At 41.2% G+C, this 26,056-nt stretch overlaps 1 protein-coding gene across 3 annotated transcripts in view; it reads left to right on the forward strand.

Moving 5' to 3' along the window:
* The first annotated feature begins 1,795 nt into the window (after positions 1 to 1,795).
* The window catches only part of LOC134024165 (urokinase plasminogen activator surface receptor-like), a 40,757-nt gene continuing 16,496 nt past the window's right edge, over positions 1,796 to 26,056 (forward strand). Inside the window, exons 1-4 of one of the 3 annotated variants that reach the window (XM_062466644.1) lie at positions 1,796 to 1,928; positions 2,080 to 2,226; positions 3,202 to 3,326; positions 4,071 to 4,574. In XM_062466644.1, the coding sequence (XP_062322628.1) occupies positions 1,907 to 1,928; positions 2,080 to 2,226; positions 3,202 to 3,326; positions 4,071 to 4,253 (477 nt within the window). In that variant the 5' untranslated portion in view covers positions 1,796 to 1,906 and the 3' untranslated portion in view covers positions 4,254 to 4,574. Of the gene's footprint in view, positions 1,929 to 2,079; positions 2,227 to 3,201; positions 3,327 to 4,053; positions 4,575 to 26,056 lie in introns of those variants that run through there. The other 2 variants (XM_062466642.1, XM_062466643.1) reach the window with 2 other exon arrangements.

Below are 26,056 nucleotides of genomic sequence, written 5' to 3' on the forward strand. Positions count from 1 at the left end.
AATCAAAAGGAGGTGCAGTCTTTCGACAGACCCTCCAATCATCACGCGGAAGCCCAGCGTCCAGGCCAGCCCACTCCTCCATTCACCCCCAGAGACGCTGAGCGTCCAGGGCGGGACATAATCGCAGCATTTATCCAATGACCGTATAGTTTCGAAGCACTGAAAAAAACTGTTCAACGCAGCCCCATTGAAGTCCATGGACGCTGAGCTTCAACAGGGAAATGCACTGTGACGCTACGGGAATGTATGAGAAGGAAATCAGTCAGTCGACCTGCTAATATATGTAGCTGATTCTGAACAAACGTCTTCGATATGAACGTGTTCTAACGCATTTAAAATGTTAACACAATCGTAAATATTTGACCATTAATATTTTGAAATGTTAGGGGAAACTGAGTTTGAATAGCTTCGGTGACTTTTTAAAAAGAAGATTTTTATGAAGATGGGTGGCATTGTAGTGCTGTGGCTGTAGTTGAGAAATGAAAACTATATAGGCTATATAGCTGGTTGGTGCGTTGTGTTCGCTCCCCGGGTGTCTTTTAGAACACAACTCTTGGAAACGGCTTTCTTTTTCTGATTTATTGCTAGGACATTTTCTTTCATGTGTGGTGGTGTTTTATTATGAATGCACCATTTCACTAAGTCTCGCAGTCAGGTTTCAGGAAATATCACAGTACTGAAACTGCTCTCACCAAAATAATTAGCGACCTCAGACTAAACTCTGATGCAAATAAAGTCTCTATCCTTATCCTGTTAGATCTCAGTGCAGCATTTGATACCATTGATCACGACATCCTAATCAATGGACTGGAAAAGCTTATTGGGTTCACGGATAGTGTATTGAACTGGATGAAATCATATATCACAGGAAGGAAGTTTTATGTTAGTTTAGGAGACCATAGGTCCAAGAAACATGAGAACTGCTACGGGGTTGCTCAAGGAAGCTGCTTAGGTCCATTACTTTTTTCTCTTTATATGTTACCACTCGGCGACATAATCAGAGAACATAACATAGATTTCCATAGCTATGCGGATGACACACAACTATATATATCCACTGAACCCAACGATGCAACGGCCATCAATTCCATTACCAACTGCCTGTTGGCAATAAACAAATGGATGAATGATAACTTTCTTAAATTAAATGAAGACAAAACCGAAGTCCTACTATGTGGCCCCAAATCCAAAAGAGAGATGCTTACTAAGAATCTAGGAGGCTTAACCGCCTATCTTAAACCAGAGGTGACGAGTCTCAGTGTAATCCTGGACTCAGATTTGAATTTCAACTCTCACATTAATAAAGTGACCAAAACAGCTTTCTTTCACCTGAGTAATATAGCAAAGGTACGACCATTCATAAACCAAAATGATGCAGAGAAGTTAATTCATGCTTTTATATCCAGCCGGCTGGACTACTGTAACACACTTTTCACTGGTCTTCCCAAGAAAACCACTGAAAGACTACAGCTCATTCAAAATTCTGCAGCTAGATTATTAACCAAAACTAAAAGGAGAGAACACATTAGTCCTGTCCTAGCCACTTTACACTGGCTCCCCGTTACCTTCAGAATTGACTTTAAGGTCCTTTTCCTCACATACAAAGCTCTACACGGACAAGGACCTAGCTACATTGCTAACTCCCTTATAAACTACACACCAGCTAGAACACTGCGATCATCAAATGCAGGCCTATTAGAGGTCACCAGAAGCAGTCATAAGAAGATTGGTGATTCGGCCTAGGTCTATTGTCAATTTATGTGCAGTTTCTAATAACCGAAATAACCTGTTCTGATACACCCATATTTTAGCCTTCACACTCAACTGTTACGAGTGCGTACCCGGGGAATCGGGATCATGCGTGGAGACCCAGAAGACATGTCCCAGTTCCACTCAATGTGCAGCAATGAGGGTCACATCTTACGCGGGTCAGATATTTGAATGCAAAACTTATTTCATTTTATTATGATGTAGCCTATATTGGCTTTATCAAGATACGGGTTATTGGCCAAATTGTTTTCATTACAGACATAATGAAATCCTGTTTTGAATGACTAATTGTTTTCCATAACTATCAAGGAGAGTCAAAAGTCGTAGATATGACCGTGAAGCACTGTGCTGCGCCTGCTGAGTGCCTGACAGGGTCACTTAACTTAGGAATCTCAAGGACATTGCTAAATAGCAAGTGCTGCACCACGGACCTCTGCAACTCTCAGACTGTCCCAGGTTAGTCTTTCCGTGTAAACCAATATTATAGTTTTTATGTAAAATCTATGTATTTTTTATAATAATTATATTATTTATTATAAATATTCATAATCAGGCATGCAAACAGGTCAGGGGTAAAAAGGTGAGAAGGATACGGCGAACCGCCGACCCTCTGGGGGCATGCTCCCCCGGAAGGAAATGTATAACATTTTAAAGTTAAACGCATCAATCAGGTGCACTTTGAGAGCACAATTAAGAGCCTTTATCAATGTAGAATCTGTGCTCTTGTAAACGATGTCATGTTCTTTTAACCATTAAGACATTTTTTATATAGCATAGCCTACATCATAAACAACTATTAAACAAACAGCAAATGTTTACTCCTCGACAGGTCTGCAAACGCCTTTGTAAACGGTCTCGGTTAACAAACAAATCGTTTTAACAAATCGAGTCGACAAAGCGTTTGCTGACCTGTCGAGGAGTAAACGTTTGGTTTCTTATATACTACAACAATACGTGGGAAGATCAGAAATCAAACACGTCGAATCTGGACCAATAGGAACAGCGTATTGGTCCAATTATTACACTAGTATATAAGAAACAAGATTACTGTAATGTTCATGATTTATAACATGTGATGTTATAATTGTTAGAATATCTCCACGTGTGATGTGTCTCAGTTTGTAAGGAGACATTGTTTTATTTCGTCCACAAGAGGGCGCTTTAGTTTGGTTCGTGGTGTTGAGACTGCAGAAGCAGCGGGACAACTGAAATAAATATGGCGGTGTTGGCATGAGACGCAAATGATTGTAACCGAGACATATACATTTACTAAAGGATATAAAAGCAATTTTACTGTGCCCGAGATTTATTGAAACATTACAATTACATGACAAGAGGATTGTCATGTATACGTGCAATATGAGAACTCTCCCCTGGTTATACAATGTCTATAGCCTATGGTAACTTCAGTGCTTTTTTTCTGCTCCACAGAATCCAGCAGTGATACCCCAAATGGGAAACAGTGCTACACATGCAACGGCCAGGATTGCCTCAACACTCTAAACTGCCTGGGGGACGAGAATAGCTGTATCTCCACTACATGTAATGTTTCACATGTTTGGTTCTCTGTTATTCCCAAAGATTTCAAATTCCACTCTGTCAGGAATATTTATCAAGCATTGCACAGTCAGTCGGTGAACAAGTTTAAGAAAGCTTTATTGCTTGCAGCCGGCCCACAAGGAGACAAAAGCATCACACGCCATTGTGCTACAAAGTTTGTCTGCTAGCATGTTGTGCTAGCTAGCTATTTAAACAGTCCCGCTCCTGACAGTCATTGGTTAAAACAAAGGCATGCAAATGTCCCATGGCTCTTCTTTCATTGGCTCCCTTGCATAGACCTGACGAGCGCGTTTTTACGTGTGTGTGTTTACGACATCAACCCTGATTGAAACACAACAGGATCTCCGGTCCTGATGTCGTAAAAGCTTCTTCACATAGGTGTCAAGCAAATGGTCTAACGTTGCTTCTCCACCTATAGTCCTTGTCACACAGTATCTCCTTAAAACAACCAAACCAACCCCCTTCCTAGTCCTCAGCCCCAAGATAAGGGTCTTGTATGTTTACCCAGAGTTCAGATTTGGGGTTAGGCCTCTTTGCACCCAAGGAATACTGAACACAGAATCATTCTTATACAGGATAACAGTTACATCTTCAATTTTTCCAACACACTCATGACAGTGCTTGTTGTTCTATATATCAAATGATGTTCAGAAACATTTGTCTGCGTACAGGACAGGTGTGTGTAAACCGAGGGAATAACAGTGCTTCTTCTTGTGCTTGTAGCTGACGTCTCAGGCCAGAAGGTTTCCTTGAAGGGATGTGCCAGCAAGAGTTTGTGTACAGGGTCCATGTCAGCTGAACTGCCAGGCATGAGCTTCAAGCTGGACTGCTGTGAAGGCAACCTGTGCAACGACGCGCGGAGCCTCGCCGCGAGCCTGCTGCTCCTGGTGGCCCCCCTGCTCTCTGTCACCCTCTTCCACTGAGAAGCACAGTCCAATGATGATTCACCTCATCCAACCATCTTTCTCTGCTGCTTTCCTCTGTACTCTGTGCTCACAATCTGCTCTGCCCTGTAACACCCCTCCCCATCATGATCGCATCCCTTTGCCATCTTTGTTTTGTGCCTTTTACTTAATGTGGTGTCTAGGGGATATTTCTTTGTGTGTTTTACAGAAGTCGATCTGTTCATCATGTCTCGTGATCCATACCCATCTTTGGAATGCACAACACACCCCAACTTCCTCTCCCCCCCCCCCTTCCTCAATAACCTGACTATCCCTAAAAATGGTTGTATACTGAAGCAATTTGAACACACTATGCACTGTCTCTAGATCTCCAATTTGTGACTATTTTGAGTCGTTTAATAATGACAATGAGATTTATTTTTTTATCATACACATCCATTGTTGCCGGGGTTACAGCCGCAAACCTTTTGAGTGTACCCCTGAATAAAATTTTTATATCTACAAAAAAAATTGTGCTTCATGTGTGTGATGATTTCGATGATGTTTTCGAAACATGATGTAACAGTCTGTCAAAATATATGTTGTGTCTAGCATGTCAGTGAATGTCTCTAGCTCTGACTAACTGTCTGAGGGGGTGTGGGTCTGATGGTCCACGCTGAGTGACCTGTAAGGGGAGCCCGCACCCCTGGAGCACTGACGGTTAAACGGCCCTCACAGTTTTACAGCCCTGTAGTTCCTGATGCCTCCTATAGGGGGAGGAAAAGGTTCAGGTGCTCAAAGAAGGAATGCTAAATATGTATAATCTGCTTATTGTTTTCCGTTGGGTTATTTGGAGAACCGATTAGCTAATAAAGTAGGTACAGCAACTTAATGTATAGTATCTAAACAGTTACTAACATTTTATGATAATGGGGTGAAACCAAAAGGCAAACAATTTTATATTTTAGGGCAGTCTAGTAATTTTTCATTCTGATAGGACAAGACTGTTTGCCTATTTACCTGGTTTCCCCTTAAAATCGACACTCGAAACAAACACATTTTTAAACCATGGTCTGGGTGGATGGATGGTTGGACAATTCACGCATCCGCATTGTCCATTATTTTATGATATTGTGCACCTCGTCTGGCATTATCCCTTACATAACCGTCCCTTCCATAAACGTAGACTCATTGAGTGGTTATGTAAATTTAAATATAAACGTTGCATTAAAATATAGGCTAAGACAGTGTAATGATCTGCACTATGGATTAAAACATCTGTAGATGTTCCCCGTTTGTCTTCATACATAGCCTAGAGGAGACAATTGTGTTTTTGTGAATTTAAACACATAGTTGGATCAATTCAGACAATGCAATGACATGGACAATGCAATGACATGATCTTCAACTGTAGCCTAGTTATCACCGTAGATTTTAATTTACACCGGAGGCAGTGCAATTGAATTATATTAGCCCATCAGACATAGGCTACAATTTAATCATCTGCACCATTACTGAAATATCTGCTATACTCACTATTGATTGTCATACAGCTACAGAACAGTATCCTACATAACATTTTATGACAACAAACACAACCTCCCTTTTTGTAATATTCCAAGAGCCATTTATTTTACCATCTGATAAGAAAAAGAAAAAATTTCCATACTACGAAAAAAACAGCTAAAAACAGCCGAGGCTGGTTGGCTCTGTCCTGGTTTAAAGTGGATTTAACTGGTTTGGGATTGTCTCCCAGCCTAGCCAAGCTGGTGATCAGCTGGTGGGTGGGTCAGATGGACTCCCCTTCTGGCCAAGCTGGTGTTCAGCTGGTGGGTGGGTCAGATGGACTCCCCTTCTGGCCAAGCTGGTGTTCAGCTGGTGGGTGGGTCAGATGGACTCCCCTTCTGGCCAAGCTGGTGTTCAGCTGGTGGGTGGGTCAGATGGACTCCCCTTCTGGCCAAGCTGGTGTTCAGCTGGTGGGTGGGTCAGATGGACTCCCTTTCTGGCCAAGCTGGTGTTCAGCTGGTGGGTGGGTCAGATGGACTCCCCTTCTGGCCAAACTGGTGTTCAGCTGGTGGGTGGGTCAGGTGGACTCCCCTTCTGGCCAAGCTGGTGTTCAGCTGGTGGGTGGGTCAGGTGGACTCCCCTTCTGGCCAAGCTGGTGTTCATTTGACCTATTTACTAATTAATAAGATAGCTCCTACTGACAATGGTAATTACAAGGGTAGTCAGGCAAGCTGGTTAGCATAGTTTAACTGCTCCAAAGACTCAAAATACCCAAAAGAAGGAACGAATCGTTCACCTCCTGACCGGGTCTTCGGATCAATGTTTCGTTCTTCTGCCAACCGAGTCTTCGGATCAATTATTTATTCATCTGCCGACCGTGTGTTTGGGTACGAGTCTTTGGATCATTTTTCACGTGACCTGCATAGGCTCAGAAGAGGAAACAGAAAGGATTTGTTTACCTCATTCACTTTCGCGTAACTGCTAGGTTTAGTATAATAACACGTGAATGAGATATGTTCACAAGTGATAGTTTTTTCCAAGTGCTTAAGCACAATTTTGAAAACAGGGCTCCCTTTGTCAAAACACAACACACGATTCACACAACTAGACACAAGTAGCAGAAAACCTCCAATCTTTTGCAAAATGAAACACTTCGTTCAAAACTATACAATCATTCATAAAAACCCAATTCTGTCACCGTATGTCACGGCTGGCTGCAAGGAGGACCCAAAAGCGGAGTGCGGAACGGAAAGTTTATTAAAGGACAACCGAAATCTCACAAGCAAAGCTCTGGAACGAAAACAGAAAACAAGCCGTAGAAGGTAACTCAAAAAGGATGGTCCGAAAAACGTAGTCAGGAAATGCAGGGTCCGAGATCGGGAAGGCAATCCAGTACGTCCAGGGAAGGGTAAGGCAGCGGTTCAACGTGGCTGGAACAAAGAGTGTATCGCAGGGTCTAGAACTGGTCTCACACATAACAAAACTCTTCGGCAAAGAAGGAGGGAAAACAGAGGGTATTTATAAGGGGTGTAATCAGAGCAAAACAGGGAACAGGTGGTGAGAAGGAAAAAGCTGCTGACAGAAAGAGCGCTGCCATGAAACCCAGTAACCACTAGGTCACCCCTCAAACCCTGACACCGTATGCCACACACTTGGTTCATAAAATTGGACTCTGTTTGAACCAGTTACACACTGTAGTGCTGAATTTAAAACACTTTTACAGTAACTATTATTTTCTAATCATATAACCTGCTTGATTTTGTCAGAGATATTGTTCCAGTAGAGTACGTACAAATACATGAATATGTTGACCAAACACAACACACAAGACTAGTACTGCACACTGCTGAAAATATTTACTGTATTTCTTCACATTGTCTACGTAAAGGTTGCGTTTTGCGCAGAAAATCATAACATATTTTGCTCTGGATAAGAGCGTCTGCTAAATGACTAACTGTATAGTAGGCTACATACTGTAAACACAGCAAATACATTTGTGGAGACAAAATAAAGTATTCAGCAAATGAAATACAGTACATTGTTTCAATCAGGGACTGCTGTGAATGTGTACAAAGTACTGATGTAGTGCATATAGTAGGCTACATTTTACTGTACTGTACTGTAGTAGTTTTCACCTGTGCTCTTGTCGAAATGTCCAAATTACTGTTGCAACAGTATATCTGCTGAGGTTGGGGTAAACTCTCTGTCCGGCCTCTCTCAATGTTGCCCCATGGTTCACAACATAGTCAACCAATGATCATTTTTCACGTGACCTGCATAGGCTCAGAAGAGGAAACAGAAAGGATTTGTTTACCTCATTCACTTTCGCGTGACTAGGTTTAGTAAGATGTGAATTATATTCGTTCACAAGTAATAATTACAGGTTTTGTTATTTTGACTTTTTTGTACTTTACTTACAGTAAAGTGCAGTGTGATTGTTTGCCGCGATAATTAAATGATCCGAACTTCCCATCACTAATGGGTGTGCCAGATTCTTTGGGCGGGCAAAGCAGAGAGAGGGGAGGTAACCTTCCCTATTGTGACGGCACAATAGGGGATTTTCAAAACCGAGCGTTTGAGCTTTCATTTTCTCAAAGGTGGAGAGGAATACCCAGGGCAGTTCCTGATGCATCCTATAGGGACAGGCTGTACACTTAGCAAACCTATATGAAAGTTTATGAGGGACATAAAGAAGGAATGCTAAACATATATAATCTGCTGAAGTACTTGTTCAACCTCCACATCTATTCTAGTCACTTATGCACATCTTAAAAGCAATTTCTCATTATTTTAAATTTCCAATGCCCTGGGGTCTCATTCATAAAGCTTGGGTACGCACAAAACGGGGCTGAAAAAGTGCGTACGCCACTTTCCACGCAAAGGTTGTGATTTATAAAAAACAAACTTGACGGGAGAATGTGCGGTCCTCCACGCAAACTTTGACCCTCCCGTAGGCCTACGCACATTTTGGAAACAGTTGGAATTGGCGACGCAGATGACCGTACTGTAGTCAGACTGCAGAAAGTAAATGTGGGAAGAACGATTACTCGTAATATTTATATATTTTGTTTTCCTCACACACTTTTTTCACTCGATTTCATCATTATCATGAAGATTTAATCCAGCAGTATTATTTTAGCTTGTACTGAGTGATAAATGTTCCATAAACACCTTGTACAATCAACTCAAATTTTAAATAAAAATTCAGCTGTCTCACCATCATATTGTCCACTACCGGAGTGCAGGAGGGGGAAATGCCCGACTGCATGGAATGCAGATAACATCACATATCCTACCTTTAAATAACTGCAGAATACAGTGTATAACTAAATATATTTATTTAATACTGTGCATATATCATCATATGTCAAAAACTGTAAATACAGTCGTTAAGCTCCCGTGCAATCGCTACACTCCACGTCATCAGTCCAGACTTTAATAGATTACTGTTCATAACAACGCTTTTGTTTTCAAATTGTATCTCGACTCGGTATCACTGGCACAGTTGACACCACTCGCACAGTTTTTGTAATTGGTGATCTACCGGCCACCACATTTTCGGAGTTTTCGGGCTCCACCAATAGGCTAACAGTGTCTGAGAAATTGTCATGCGCTATGATTCACCGTAAAGAACAATCGCATGCCAGGGTCATGATGAGATACTAGATTAGCATTCATGAGGTGCTTTGCATTGACTATTTATGCTTAAAAATGGGCGTGTTCAGGGCGGGGTACAATGCTGATTCACGTACGCACACTTGTGGGTAATCTGTGATTTATAAAGGGAACATTGCGTAGAGGTGTGCGTACGCACGGTTTTATAAATCTGAATTTTTGTGTGCGTACGCCATTTTAGGCTTTTGGGCGTACGTACACTTTTAGTAAGAATCCTACGCACAGTTTTATAAATGAGACCCCTGGTCCATTCATGCAAATGATTACGTAGCCTAGGGGTGTTTGCCATGATTATATTAACGTTTGTGTTTTTTCAGCTATGCAATGCTGTAAAATACTATGTAGTATGTATTTTCTGCATCGCATTTTCATTAATAAGACACAACAACTGACCGAGGAGACTAAATTCGTACAAACATTGTTCCTGTCGTCGCTTTATACGTGCCTTAATAAACCGACCAAGGACTCTAAAGTTGTAGGAATAGTGCCCATGTTCGTGATGCACACTGGTAATTATAATTTCGTATTTGATTTGGTGGTCTACTACTAACCTACAAATCTCTGCATGGATTGGTACCACTGTACCTCTCCGGTCTCCTTGCACCCTATTGCCCCGCAAGGACACTTAGATCTCAAGATGCCGGCTATCTGGTGGTTCCCAAAATTAAGAAAAAAACAGCTGGAGGTAGGGCGTTCTCATATAGAGCACCTCTTTTCTGGAACAAATTACCTGTCTCAATTAAGGAGGCTGATACTGTTTCGACATTTAAAATTAGGTTAAAAACGTTATTGTTTAGTCAATTCTACGATTGTTAAAGGTAAGTATGTGTGTATTTACTTCTATGTAAATCTGGGGTGTGTGTTTGCTTATGTGTGTATCACATGTAACTTTTAAATTGTAATTATAGCTTATATGTTCACATTGCCCCATCTGGATGTTACATCGAGATGTTACAAATAAAGTAAATCTGTTACTGTATATTGTTACTGTTATAGTTTCCGTTGCTGTATATTGTTACTGTTATTGTTTCTGTTACTAGTTGGAGGCAACGGGGGACAGGTTGTTTCCATCCTTATTCTATAAGTATAACTTATTTTAGAGTTCTTTCCCCTGGAACAGATTTCATGTTCCAACCGAGTGGGGCTGTCGCTGTCTTGGTGTGTGGGGCTGCATCAAATACCCCTTTTTTGCTCTGTTAAATTGCTGCACCAGTCCAAACTTGACCGGTGGGGATCTCTTATGACTGTAACTGTTAGCTGCTCCTGGCATTCTCTAATCCCTGCTCTCCTCTCTCTGCCCCCCCCCCCCCCCACACACACACACATCCCTTGTGGTGTGGGGGGTTTGAGCTGTCAGCACCTGCCTGGTCGTCGGTCGGCCAACGCTGGACCTGGTCGCGAGTCTCCCGGTCCTGTCCTACATCTTTAAAGTTGAACAATGGATTTTGGTGTTTAAAAACCCATTGACACTGTATGATTATGTTTAGCCTGTGTTCTGCTCCTCTCTCACCAACCGTCTCTGGAGGAGGGGATCCCTCTCTGAATTGCTCCTCCCAAGGTTTCTTCCATTTTTTGTCCTGTTGGGAGTTTTTCTGGGAGTTTTTCCTTGTCTTCCTTGAGGGTTTAGGTTGGTTGAGGGGCAGTTCTATGGGCGTATGTGAAGCCCTCTGTGACATGCTTGCGTGTAAAAAGGGCTATACAAATACATTTTGATTTGATTAGAGTTTTGTGTACATTTTCAATGGGCAGATAGTTTAGACATTATTAAACACATTAATTTATGTAACAAAATTCACTAATATAGCCTATACTGAAAATGAATCACTTTATACTGTCGTTCTGTTGGCCCCGCCAGTGTCTCGTTTCACAAACTTGGTGCGGAATTCCGGTGTGCAAACTGGCGGCGAAGTATTTTGGGAAATGTTGAAATGCTTATCCAAACAACGTTAAACGTGGCGTTGCACTGGATTATAAAAATGACACCTGCAAAATATGAACTTTGCAGTGCCCAGATTTCGAGATTGTGGGAAACTCGCTGCCCTAAAGGCTAATCGTGGGAAACTCGCTGCCCTAAAACAAATTCTAATACGAGGATACCTAAATAGGCTACAGTACAGTACATACATACATACATACATCGACAGATACATACACACAGATTCCTGGCATTATTAGAGAGATGAGTCGTAAGGTTTATATTGCATAAAGCTCAAAAACTGTATTTTGCGCTCAAATTAATGAAAATATTTGATATTTGCGGGTTTGTGCTGGGAGAGGATGCTTTAGCTGAAGGATTTGTGTGGGATTAGTGTGTCACATGTCCCAATGTTTCTACAGTGCATCCAGAAAGAATTCACAGCGCTTCACTTTTTCCACATGTTGTTATGTTACAGCCGAAAGATGAATGCTGCAATGTACAGAGACATCCTTGATGAAAACCTGATCCAGAGTTCTCTGGACCTCAGACTGGGGCGAAGGTTCATCTTCCAACAGGACAACAACCCTAAGCAGACAGCCAAGATAACAAAGGAGTGGCTTCGGGACAACTCTGTGAATGTCCTTGAGTGGCCCAGCCAGAGCCCAGACTTGAACATCTCTGGAGAGTGCTAACAGACAGGGGCGAGAGGCTGTGTGTGGGTGTGTGTGTGTGTGTGTGGATATGTTTCATCTTTTGCATACACCACACTGTTCTGTTGAAATAAAGGCTAAGGTTTGTGGAGATCAATGTAATAAGTGTAATTGGGATGTGTTTTCCCAAGATTGTGATATGTACTTCAAAATAAATGTCAGTCTTTTGTTTTTTTCACTAGAAACTTAATTTAGCCACTAGAGGTCTCCCTCTATCCATTTTTAGTAGTTGAGTAGGCTCACTTACTATAAAAGACAGGAAGAGAGGCCCTAGAGACCTGCGTGTAATACCGACAGCAAATAGGAAGTCAGGACAGGACAAGGATTTGTGTAAAATATAAACAAAAAAAGCAGCATGTGCAAATAAGATTATTATTGAACAGATCAAGGACCTGAGAGATCCAGTTTTAAGGGAGTCAGGGTGCTGAGCGGTTAGGGAGTCGGGCTATTAATCAGAAAGTTGTTGGTTCAATTCCCGGCTGTGCAAAATGACGTTGTGTCCTTGGGCAAGGCATTTCACCCTACTTGCCTCGGGGAGAATGTCCCTGTACTTACTGTAAATCGCTCTGGATAAGAGCGTCTGCTAAATGACTAAATGTAAGACGGTATGACATCTTTATAGTTGGTGTACAAGATAATAGTGATCAATATTCTACTGCTGAGCAATACGAGAGTAAAGTGGGACATAGAAATACAGGGGGTCGAAACACTCCTTTGATTAATACAAACACACACACTTTTAGAAGAAAAGCAACACGCTCAACTGATAAACTTAAAACTTGGCAAATCACCACATCATAAATCCAGCCCCAGAATATCATTTTTTCCCTTAGCAACAAGTATTACATAATTTGTTAACAGTTTTTTTCTGATTGCTTGGACACAAAAATGTCAAATGACAAAGTTAGTGAAACCTGACACTCAAGGAGCAAAACATCAGCCCAGATCTTCACAACTATAAGCACATTCTCAGCCTCACATTATTTGCAAAATACTACACACACAAATCACTAAACACACTTTTCTACATTAGACACAGAAATATAAGATGGTGTCCCTTAATTGCCTTTTCAAGACACTGCCTTGTAAAAAGCCACATGTGAACGAATGGATCAAACACGGGCGCCAGGTGTACAAGCACTAAAGTGCTTAATTGTAAACATACCAATCAGGTGTAAGCACTAGAAAAAGGCAACAGGTCAGTGTACCTGTCCTCATCAACAATGGAAGGCAATGTTGCAGGAAGAGGGAGAGGGAAAGGGAGAGTGAGGATGAGAGGGGGGGCCCGTGGAGGAAGAGTGGTAGGGAGAGGGAGAGGTAGACCTGGAAGCCGTGGAAGAATAGGGCCAAATTTATCGAATGAAATTCAAACAACATTGGTTGACCATGTTGTGAACCATGGGGCAACATTGAGAGAGGCTGGACAGAGAGTTCAGCCCAACCTCAGCGTATATACTGTTGCAACAGTAATTTGGACATTTGACATGAGCATAGGTGAAAACTAATTTTCTCTACTAGCTATGTCACAAAAGCCAGTTGCCCAGCCGATGTTGTCTGCTATTTCTGTAGTAAATTTTAGTTGGGTTTGATTATGATTTGAGATGTTTTTGTTTGCTGTGGTGATTTCATAATGCTGTGACTATTGCATGGTATCATTTGTGTGCTGTTGTATTATGATATGTGCAATGCAGTGTTTGGAGACAACAAGGATGGGGGGAGTAGACTCCCCAGCTGACAGTGATGCAGGCAGCCCATCATCACTCCTAATTACTTCTTCCACTGATTGGTTGGCCAATAGCAGGGGCTCCTTTAAAAAGGAGCGGGGACTAAATGGAAGGAGAGCTTAATTCGAAAAGAACACGTTTATGATCGGACAAAGGGACCAGCTGGATGCCGCTGCCCGCAACTAGACTCCTGGGTCACAACTGCGGCTTGGCTGTCCGACAAACCTACTGCATCCAGGCGGAGGGAGCTTTTTTGGCTCTTAAAAGTGACATGCAATCCGCCCCCGCCCTTGGCAATTCCGATTACTCAAAACCATTTCATCTATATGTTGCAGAACGATCTGGATATGCTACTGCTGTGTTGTTGCAGGACATGCCCATGGGGAAACAAACGTTATGTAGAGGCAGGACTGCCAGCCTGCTATCAGTGTCAACTGTGGGTCCAGATTCCCGATTAGTAGCAACATTTCTGTGTAGAGAGGTCTTTCCAACATTTGGGATCCCGGATAGCATAAGCTCAGACAATGGACCACATTTTGTGCCTGAAACATTTCAATTGGCATTGAAAATGTTAGGAATCAGGCAAAGATTTGGCTGTTTATCATCCCCAGTCACAAGGGACAGTTGAGAGAGCCAACGGTATCTTGAAAGCCAAGTTAGCCAAGATCATGGCTGATGGTGAGTTAAACTGGGTACAGGCTCTACCACTGGCACTAATGGCAATGAGCTTGAGTACTAACCGTCAGACAGTTTTGTCACCGCATGAAATGGCTACTGGAAGGCTCCTTCCAGTACCTTATTTAAGAGGACCCATCGAGGGTCTTCCCCTCAAGAACAATTGAAAAGGGAGCTGCGAAGCTACCTACTGCACTTAACACGGATACGTAAGGTAGTGTTTCAACAGGTGAAAGGTGCCACCAAGGAAAGGGAAGCAGATATTCCAGAGAACCTGCAGACGGTTGCACCTGGAGATTGGGTCTACATGAACATGGCAGACAATCCTAACCGGAAAAAATGACCAATAACCCAGACCTCCGGCAGAAACCAACCCCATATGTGCCATGCCAGACAAGTCAAGACCCACCACGACCTGGTGTAGTGCCACAGATAACAGAATCCCTGTTTATGCCCCAACTAGAAGCCCAGAGTCCACCCCCATGGGTCCCTAGTGATATAGAGTGCCCCACAGAAATATGTCCCCCCCTCCCCATACCCCAGCATAGAATAACCGCTGGGGAATACACAGGTCAGGTTCCCAGAGACCCCAGATTAAGGCAATGGCAGGTCAGGCCCATAGAAACAGGCAGCATGGTTGGAGGACCACCTCAGCCAAGCTGGCTGCAGCAGTTGCTTGAGCAGCCACTCCCCAGCCCATGTCCACCATCCCCACCGGGCCAAGCTCAGGTGTGGCCACCGCTTTTCAGTCCACCAGGACCGTCATGCCAGATCCAGAAGGTCGATCACCCAGGAAATAAAGAGGAGGGAGCAGTGGAGACACCCCAACTGACTCCCCTGTTGCCACTGTCCAACAACTAACCACCACTCCCAGGTGTCCAAACCAGGGAAGTTAAAGTAGAGTCGTACGGGAGGGGAATCCCCAGGAGACACAGATGAAGGCCCAAATGGAGACGAGGATGAAGACACGGATGACGACGAGCTGATCACCGGCCCCTGGACTGTGGAGACTGCTCAGCGGATTGGAGAAATGTCATTAGCTAGGTTTACGAGGCTCCAGGGGCGAGTGTCCAAGAAGATATCAAGACGTCTATATATTGCTAGAAGAAGAGGACGAGCACTTATACGACAGAGGCGTCGCAACAGGGAAGCAGAGCGTCTGAAAAACAAGGTGATGGCACTTTAGCACAAAAAAACAGGTGTTTTCTCCCGAGAATGAGGGGTTGAAGATAACGTTGGATGGCTTGCAGCGGCGTTGGGGAAGCTTAACGCATGTACCCACAGGGCCCGCCATTACCAGATTATTACACCTAAAAGTAATTGTACTCGTTCTTAGTATTAGCCACAATGTTTCACAGTAACACACCAGTATTATGTTTGATCGTTATGCTAATGGAATGGACCAATTTGAACATAAATATTAGGACCTCAGTGCTAAGCTTCTCAGTGTGTATGGTGGATGAGCAGGAAAGTACAGTAGGACAACTAGCAATGACTCAGTTTGTCTTATACAGTAGGTATCCATTTCACAGAAATGATTTAATTTCTTTTTCCGTTGAATTTTGTGTTGACCCCACAATAAACCACTCCCAGAAAACACCTTTAAATGCTTCAACTCAACCCGCCCAGCATCAGTCTGACTTTCATAGATTAACCAATTTGCAATGCATTTCGTCGTACTTTTCGTTGGATGTGCACTGTTTTCCACAGGTAAGTCTCAAATACACTAGCCTATCCTATACTGGTTGCAAAGTTTCATCTAAAATATATTAGGCTACCTATGGCTGCAGATTAATAGCCTTCTGTTTTGTATTCTCATTATAACAGGTCTATTGTCAATTTATTTGCAGTTTCTAATAACCGAAATAACCTGTTCTGATACGCCCATATTTTAGCCTTCACACTCACCTGTTACGAGTGCGTACCCGGGGCATCGGGATCATGCGTGGATACCCAGAAGACATGTCCCAGTTCCACTCAATGTGCAGCAATGAGGTTCACATCTTAGGCGGGTCAGATTGCTTTGACACAAAATGCTTAAACACAAATTTAAAATGCTTGAACTTCTTTTACACACAAGCTCAACCAAGACCAAAACAATCGATTTTTAGGGACTAATTTACCAATGCTTTCACAGATAACATAATGTTCAAAACCTAACTTATTGGCTAAAGTCAAAGTGAGCCAGTTCGATTCCCGGCCGTGCCAAATGACGTTGTGTCCTTGGGCAAGGCACTTCACCCTACTTGCCTCGGGGGAATGTCCCTGTACTGACTGTAAGTCGCTCTCGATAAGAGCGTCTGCTAAATGACTAAATGTAAATGTAAATGTAAATATATCCCCTGTATTTTATTCTATTGCTACTGAGAAAAAGCTGGTTGAAGTAATGCAAATACTGTAAATCACAGCTGATTCCCAACTAGAAAACACTAAGATGTTGAGGTTCTTTCAATCACATAACCATATGGTACATATACAGTAAAGAGGACCTCTTTGGACTGATATTGTGTGGAAAAAGAACAATATAGAGCAACACAAAGAAAGTAAAAATACAGTTACTATGCCTGCACGAGGGAGAGGGAGACAAGTACCAAGACAAGGGAGAGGAAGACAAGTACCAGGACAAGGGAGAGGAAGACAAGTACCAGGACAAGGGAGAGGAGTGGGGCAAGGGAGAGGGAGAGGAGTTAGAATGTGTGGTGGCGCTCAGAGAAGGGCCAGAGCTAGTGTAATACTGTAAATGGAAGCTATATTGCATATTTCTTGCAGTAATGTCCTGTTGCAAATGAAGCCTTTACTGCAGCAATTATGTTTCTGTCTTCTTTTTTTCAATACAGTAACCGTACATTCTATAAAGCTTCTCTGAGATGGGTCATTCATTTTTTGTTCTGAATTTCTGCATCAAATAAACAAAATTCATGCATTTACAAAACCCAACAAAACAAAAATGTAGAGGCTTCAAAAGAAACTGCATTGCAAACACAATCTATAATCTGTATACTGTGAGACCTGACACATACCTGCATAAATGAATGCAGTTTCTGTAATTCCATCTGATGTTTGTGTTTTTTATGACATTGTGCTATGATTGACTAAATGTTCCTGTGAAAAGAGAACGTGTGTTAGTGTTTGGTAGACATGGTGTCATGTTTAGTGTATTTTTGTGTTATGACAATTAGTGTTTGAGTTTAGTTTACAATGTGTGATTTTGAGCATGAAATTAACAGTTTTGCCAATTGTGAGTGGTAGGTGTGTTGCTGCGTTAAGAGTTTAGAAAACTTGTTAAAGGTATTGAAAAAACTGTCATAGCGATTGTAAAAAACCGTAACACACAAATCCAACAATTGCACACACAAAATGCAAAATGCCTCGCTTCTCTTGCTAAATGAAGTACTGCAATCAAAATATCACAAACACGTCTCAAAAGCAAACTTTTGTCTCATGTTGCAAACACTTTTACCATTATATTACATGTTTGGATGTATCATATACACAGTTATTCAAAACCTAAAGCTCTTCTTTCATGAGCTCCAATGTACATTTCTGTACAAGATTGAAAGTAAATGGCAGAGATGCTGAAAAATTCATGGTAAACACGAAAAAAAGATTGAAACCAAACTTATTTTTTTACTATAAGCATTTGTGGTTGTGAATACAGTATTACACAGTACACAAGAAAGAGTGTAGTAGGACAGAAACCAAACCTAGGTAATTTTGAAAAAGGTGATTACGGAATGGTGTGTCTGCCATGAACTGTAGCATACAGTAATATGTACTATTTTCTACAATATTGTCAGAATATCTTCTTACAGTCACTGTACTGTTGCACGGTATGATACAGCAATCCACCAGACTGTGACCAATCATGCAGTGCACTGCAGTCAATGGATGCATGGGTGCTCAAATCAAATCAAATTAATTTGTATAGCCCTTTTTACACGCAAGCATGTCTCAGAGGGCTTCACATACGCCCATAGAACTGCCCCTCAACCAACCTAAACCCTCAAGGAAGACAAGGAAAAACTCCCAGAAAAACTCCCAACATGAGAAAAAATTGAAGAAACCTTGGGAGGAGCAATTCAGAGAGGGATCCCCTCCTCCAGAGACGGTTGGTGAGAGAGAGGAGCAGAACACAGGCTAAACATAGTCATACAGTTTCAATGGGTTTTGAAACACCAAAATCCATTGTTCAACTTTATAGATGTAGGACAGGACCGGGAGACTCGCAACCAGGTCCAGCGTTGGCCGACCGACGACCAGGCAGGTGCTGACAGCTCCACAAGGGATGTGTGTGTGGGGGGGGCAGAGAGAGGAGAGCAGGGATTAGAGAATGCCAGGAGCAGCTAACAGTTACAGTCATAATAGAATGAGATCCCCACCAGTCAAGTGTGGACTGGTGCAGCAATTTAACAGAGCAAAAAAGGGGTATTTGATGCAGCCCCACACACCAAGACAGCGACAGCCCCCCTCGGTTGGAACATGAAATCTGTTCCAGGGGAAAGAACTCTAAAATAAGTTATACTTATAGAATAAGGATGGAAACAACCTGTCCCCCGTTGCCTCCAACTAGTTACAGAAACAATAACAGTAACAATATACAGCAACGGAAACTATTACAGTAACAATATACAGTAACAGATTTACTTTATTTGTAACATCTAAATGTGACATCCAGATGGGGCAATGTGAAGCTATAATTACAATTTAAAAGTTACATGTGATACACACATAGGCAAACACACACCCCAGATTTACATAGAAGTAAATACACACATACTTACCTTTAACAATCGTAGAATTGACTAAACAATAACGTTTTTAACCTAATTTTAAATGTCAAAACAGTATCAGCCTCCTTAATTGAGACAGGTAATTTGTTCCAGAGAAGAGGTGCTCTATATGAGAACGCCCTACCTCCAGCTGTTTTTTTCTTGATTTTGGGAACCACCAGATAGCCGGCATCTTGAGATCTAAGTGTCCTTGCGGGGCAATAGGGTGCAAGGAGACCGGAGAGGTACAGTGGTGCCAATCCATGAAGAGACTTGTAGGTTAGTAGTAGAACTGTGAAGTCAGATCTGGCTTGGATAGGGAGCCAGTGTAAAGAGACAATAGTAGATGTTATGTGATCAAACTTTCTTGTTCTAGTCAATAGTCTAGCAGCAGCATTTTGCACCCCCTGTAAATTTTTTAGGTAGGTAATTGGGAGGCCAGAGAACAACACATTGCAGTAGTCCAATACGTAACAAATGCATGTATTAGTTTTTCCGCATCATCCTTTGAGAGGAATTTTTGTATTTTGGCAATATTACGTAGATGGAAAAATGCAGTTCTGGTAATTTGCTTAATATGGTACTCAAACGAAAGATCTGGGTCAATTGTGACTCCTAATTTTTTTACCAGCTGGCTTTGAGAGACTTTGACGCCGTATAGGTCTAAGGTCAGATTGGATAAATTATTTCTGTATTTTTTAGGACCAAAAGTTTGAACCTCGGTTTTTCCGAATTAAGAAGAAGGACATTTGCAGTCATCCAAGTTCTTAACCCAGAAACACATTTTTCCATAGCATGTGGAAATACTCCAGACTTTATAGACATAGCTGAGTATCATCTGCATAACAGTGAAAATTTACCCCAGAGCTTCTAATTATGTTTCCTAAAGGCAACATATAGAGTGAAAATAACAGAGGGCCTAGAACTGAACCCTGCGGTACTCAATAGTGGACATATTGTGATCTATCAGATAGATACGATCTAAACCACTTAAGTGACATACCAGATATCCCAACATAGTTCTCCATACGTTCCAGGAGAATCTCATGATCCACAGTGTCAAAAGCTGCACTTAGGTCTAGAAGAACCAGGACAGAGATAGAGCCCGCATCAGAGGCTATTAATAGATCATTGACTACCTTGGCTAATGCAGTTTCAGTGCTGTGGTGGAGACGAAATCCAGACTGGAGAGGTTCATAAAGCTGATTTGAGGAGAGGTGCTCAGTGAGCTGTTGTGCCACAGCCTTTTCTAAAATTTTGGAGAGAAATGGCTAATTTGAAATTGGCCTGTAGTTGCTAAGACAACCTGGATCCAGGTTTGTTTTTTTTTACAGTTTTTCTCGATTGGTTACACACATTTTCTGAATGCATACCTCATACTCTCAGAACTCTACACACAAATCACAAACACAATGGGCAAAACCCCTCACTTCTCCTGCAAAATTTAACTTAACATTCAAAACAATATTATTTAATCTCAAAATGGTATTTCGTTTTCAAATGACAAACACAAACCATCATATGAATAGATATTTATAAGAACCATTTGAACACTGATGTGCTCAATGTAAAACACTATGATGAATGAAAAACACTTCTTCATTCATCATAGTGAGTTAGGCCTTTTTTTGTTCAGTGTTACATTTACTACAGACAGTACATACATAAGTGTGTTGTAAAATATTTGAGAATATTGTTTTTATACTCAGAACACAGAAATACACGGTAACAAATATATTTTACGTATTTTTCCCAGAAAAACAATGTACACAGTGTACATCCCAACCAACACAAAGTTGCACATACAATGGTCTACATACAAAACAACAGAATAATTTACTGTATAGTATATACAGTTACATTATTGGGTGTGCTCAAGCCTTCGGCGAGAGCACAACCTTTGTTCTCTCACATATATATTTATTTATTGTGAGAATGCTGTTAAGCATTCTCACTATTGTTTTCCTGTTTCTCTTTATTATTATTATTGTGAGAATGCTGTTAAGCATATAGTTTAACTTACAGAAACAAGTTATACCTTAAAATGTAGGAAAAATTGTCCTCTTTCAGCCAATGTAACTACTAAAGAGCTCACATTTACAGATTTTCAGCTATGAGCCTTGAAGCGAGAGCAGCCTTTCAAATTCTCTCACTAACTTCAATGGAGAGGTGAGTAAAATCAGTCAGAGAAAGCAAGAAGGAACAAGATTTTGAAACTGCCGATAGAGTCGTATTTCTGACCGCACAGACATATAAAGGACATCTCTGGTTTCGGCAGAGTCTTGGGTCTCGGAAAATATCCTTATATTTTGGATTGGACGTATAGTTTTGCGTCTAGGTCAACTTGTTTGAGGTGTGGATGCTAGGTAAATGTTCGTTGTTCTCTCTGCCTAGCTCGTTAGCTATCACAGCTGCGCCATCACCGTGGCAACCAAACAAACAAGCACCAGGAAAGCAAAAGGAACACGTTTTTGAAACTGCAGGTAGAGCCGTATTTCTGACTGCACAGACATATAAAGAATATCTCTGGTTTCGGCAGAGTCTTGGGTCTCGGAAAATATCCTTATATTTTGGATTGGACGTACAGTTTTGCGTCTAGGTTATCTTGTTTGAGGTGTGGGTTCTAGATACATTTCTCTTATTCTCTGCCCTCAGCGCGTTAGCAATCATAGCTGCACCATCACCGTAACGACAGACACGCACCACTCAGTCTCTCACACAGGTGATTGGTACGTTTACTTGACCATGAGAAACACGATTACTAGCAATTGTCGGTTTATGCCAATAATACGATTACTCCGTTTACATGTGTAATTAGTTATGCGATTACTCAATAAACGCGTCTACATGATTCTTTTTTATTAATCGTTGTATGCTCCACGGACAAAACTTGCACCATCATCCTTCTGCAACAAAGTGTCGCCGTGTCTTCCTGTATCGGCTCTACTGCTGTATGTTTCATTCCATCAACACATTGAATCCTACTAAGAAAGCGAGTAAACGCACTCAATGGTAGGCTACATCTGCTACTGCTATTACTATCCCAACTATAATTTCAGATGTTAAAACGATAATATTCTTGTTCCGACTAGCTAGCCTACTTCTTCTGTTTAACAGTTCAGCTTTCAGCTTCTCCCGCATTGTAGGCTATTTTAGCTCTTAGCTTTGTTAAGATGATGCAGATGATGCAGTTCAGCTTCCACACTGCCTCTTTTGTGTCACTCACACATTTTTGAAATTCATTTCAGCTTGCGGGTATTTTCTCATTTCTCACTTTTATACTTTTTAAAATATAAAGGTTTTTGTGCAAATTATTCTCCCTTTAAAAGTAATGGTAAATCCTTTCAAATCATTGTTGGAATGCTGCTCCAGCCCCTTTCAAAAATACCTTTCGGTTGCTTTGAAGCTTCAGCTTATAACTTTCTACTAAATTTTCACTATTTTCAGCTTTTTTAGCATGGTCAGCTATCCAATGGCGGAGCCAGGGGGTGGCCGGGGGTGGCCACGGCCACCCCCCGTAGAATCTCGGCCACCCCATTGGCCACCCCAAGCACCACATCAGAGCGGTTAAAAGTTTTGACGGCTGTGGAAAAATGCGGAACCTTTCTCGCACCGCTAGTACACTGTCGGACCCTTTAGCCACGCGCAGCGCGCACACATCCTGTATTTGAATTAAACGGCTCAAGCATGGCCTGAGAATGCCTGTTACCACCTGACGCTTCGACCGGCACCTGCGGCTAAGTGAAGAAACGCAAAACAGAAAGGTATGATATCATAATGGATGTTGTTTTTGTCTTCTAATAACTGTGACTATCCCACCCATGACTATCTATTTTGCGAAGTTTAGAAGCAAGCTAGATCGGAGGAGAACATAGTAAACTGTTAAAATTGCTATATGCTATGCTGTATTTGATAACTACGTTGCCAGAACGTGTTATGATTGTGTCAGGTATATACAGTATGCATTTTGGATAGGTGTCATTAAAGAGGGAAAAATAATGAAGAGGAAGAAGGCAGACATAGCGTCCTTCTTCAGGGCAAGTGGAAAGAAGACAGCTAAGGCAAAGAATGAGGATGAGATGGAGAAAAAACAGGCAGAGAGTGAGGATGAGGAGCCCCCAGAGAGCAGCAACTTAAATGGACCTCCAGGTATACAGTATAGAGACTCACATATAGTACAGCTTGATATGATGTTATCTTATTTACAATTGGCTTAAAGTGTGTCTATTCATATACAGGTCAGGTTGAAAGTGCATTGTAAAACATATCAGTTAGTTTTTTCATTACATTAAAGTATGGCATATTTGTATTTGCTACCCAGAGACACTTTCACTAATATTATACTTTAGCTTATAGAGTGTTTGTTAAACACTATATAGCATGCATTATAAAACCTTTAGGAAAATTACCTGTACACCTTATTGTAATTATTTTAGATGTTTCTGAAAGATTGATTGAGAGCAGGACAGAAGAGTCCTCCCTGAGGAGTGGCCCCAGTGGATCCCCAGGTAAATTGTCAATCTTACATTGTATGTTGTACTCTTCTGCTAACTTTTCCATCGATATTGTCCACAAGTTTATATTGAATATGTTTAATGCTGTAGAAAATGAATTTTAATCTTTTGTATCTGTGAAATTGGATAGTGGATCATTACACCTTGTGGAAAATACTTTAAACACCTATTAATGTTTTTAATATATATATTTAGATTCCCACAGAGAAGATTCAGACAGCGAGAGAGAGGTGCCTCCAACAACGAGTGATGTTTGTTATTATGTGTTTGATAGATGTTTATGGATCGAATTGAAGAAAAATTGACACTGCTTATTTAAACAGGCTGTTAATGCTTGTCATATTTACATTTGTTGTAATTCAGCAAATTGTATTCAGGATGTTATTTTATTTATTTTCCTATTTCTATACATTAGCTCAGTATTTTATACTTTTTGTTATTTAAAGATAAATCCATATTGTGATCAGACTTGATTAAAAAAACATTGCACTTCTAATTTTGCATCCTTGTTTTGTATTCCTGATGATACACTGAGAGAATTGACTTGGCTTGTCGCCATAAACTGAGGACATCTCTACTATAAAATAGAGTACCTTACTGTCATTGCATATCTCTACAACCATTGTTCGACTCAGTCGTACAATACAAAAAAAAACGCAAATAGCAATCGCTAAATCAACACAGTTTAAAACCAAGTATGAATACAGAATAAGTGTATTCTTTTTTTTCACCTGAATTCCGAATAATGTTGAGATGTTTCCTATATGTGTCTAAAATAGCTCTGCATCGCCTGGTGAGACACATGCTTGCCACCCAAAAATTATCACTGGCCCCATCCTGGCCACCCCAATGGTAATTCCCTGGCTCCGCCACTGCAGCTATCCCCATTCAGGTTTTCAGCATTCTCACTGCTGTTTCGCAGGAACAGCCTTTTCTAGTTATTGTGAGAATGCTGTTAAGCATTCTCACTATTGTTTTCCTGTTTCTCTTTATTGTGAGAATGCTGTTAAGCATTCTCACTATTGCTTTTCAACTTCTCAGTTCTTCCGCCGTTTTTTGGCCTTTAACTCGTTCTGCATACTTTAACCGATTCCTACAACTTTTGTATCAAAACGTTCAGCTCCTTCAGGAGATGATGGCTATGACTTTTGGTATTTCTCACTTTTATACTTTTTAAGACATTAAGGTTTTTGTGCAAATTATTCTCCCATTAAAAGTAATGGTAAATCCTTTCAAATCATTAAAAAGCTTCCTCCTCTTTCAAACGTAACTACTTCAGCTTACTTTCAGCTAGAGACACCATTCAACCTTTAAAATGTTCACAAGACATTCAGCTATTCCCAAATGATTCAGCTTTTTCAAATGTTCAGCCAATTTTGAATTATGACAGTTTGAAATACATTAAAATGTTTGCTCCTTCTTGATTTTTATGAATGAGCAGCAAGCAGAGTGTGCCACTCTGCTTGCTGCTCTTTTTCTGATATTCAACTAATTTGTCAAACAAATTCCTCTAACGTTCATATAGTTTAACTTACAGAAACAAGTTATACCTTAAAATGTAGGAAAAATTGTCCTCTTTCAGCCAATGTAACTACTAAAGAGCTCACATTTACAGATCTTCAGCTATGAGCCTTGAAACGAGAGCAGCCTTTCAAATTCTCTCACTAACTTCAATGGAGAGGTGAGTAAAATCAGTCAGAGAAAGCAAGAAGGAACACGATTTTGAAACTGCCGATAGAGTCGTATTTCTGACCGCACAGACATATAAAGGACATCTCTGGTTTCGGCAGAGTCTTGGGTCTCGGAAAATATCCTTATATTTTGGATTGGACGTATAGTTTTGCGTCTAGGTCAACTTGTTTGAGGTGTGGATGCTAGGTAAATGTTCGTTTTTCTCTCTGCCTAGCTCGTTAGCTATCACAGCTGCGCCATCACCGTGGCAACCAAACAAACAAGCACCAGGAAAGCAAAAGGAACACGTTTTTGAAACTGCAGGTAGAGTCGTATTTCTCACTGCACAGATATATAAAGAATATCTCTGGTTTCGGCAGAGTCTTGGGTCTCGGAAAATATCCTTATATTTTGGATTGGACGTACAGTTTTGCGTCTAGGTTATCTTGTTTGAGGTGTGGATTCTAGCTACATTTCTCTTATTCTCTGCCCTCAGCGCATTAGCAATCATAGCTGCACCATCACCTTAACGACAGACACGCACCACTCAGTCTCTCACACAGGTGATTGGTACGTTTACTTGACCATGAGAAACACGATTACTAGCAATTGTCGGTTTATGCCAATAATACGATTACTCCGTTTACATGTGTAATTAGTTATGCGATTACTCAATAAAC

Source organism: Osmerus eperlanus, chromosome 7, assembly GCF_963692335.1.
Source record: "Osmerus eperlanus chromosome 7, fOsmEpe2.1, whole genome shotgun sequence".
In the NCBI taxonomy this organism is placed as follows: domain Eukaryota; kingdom Metazoa; phylum Chordata; class Actinopteri; order Osmeriformes; family Osmeridae; genus Osmerus; species Osmerus eperlanus.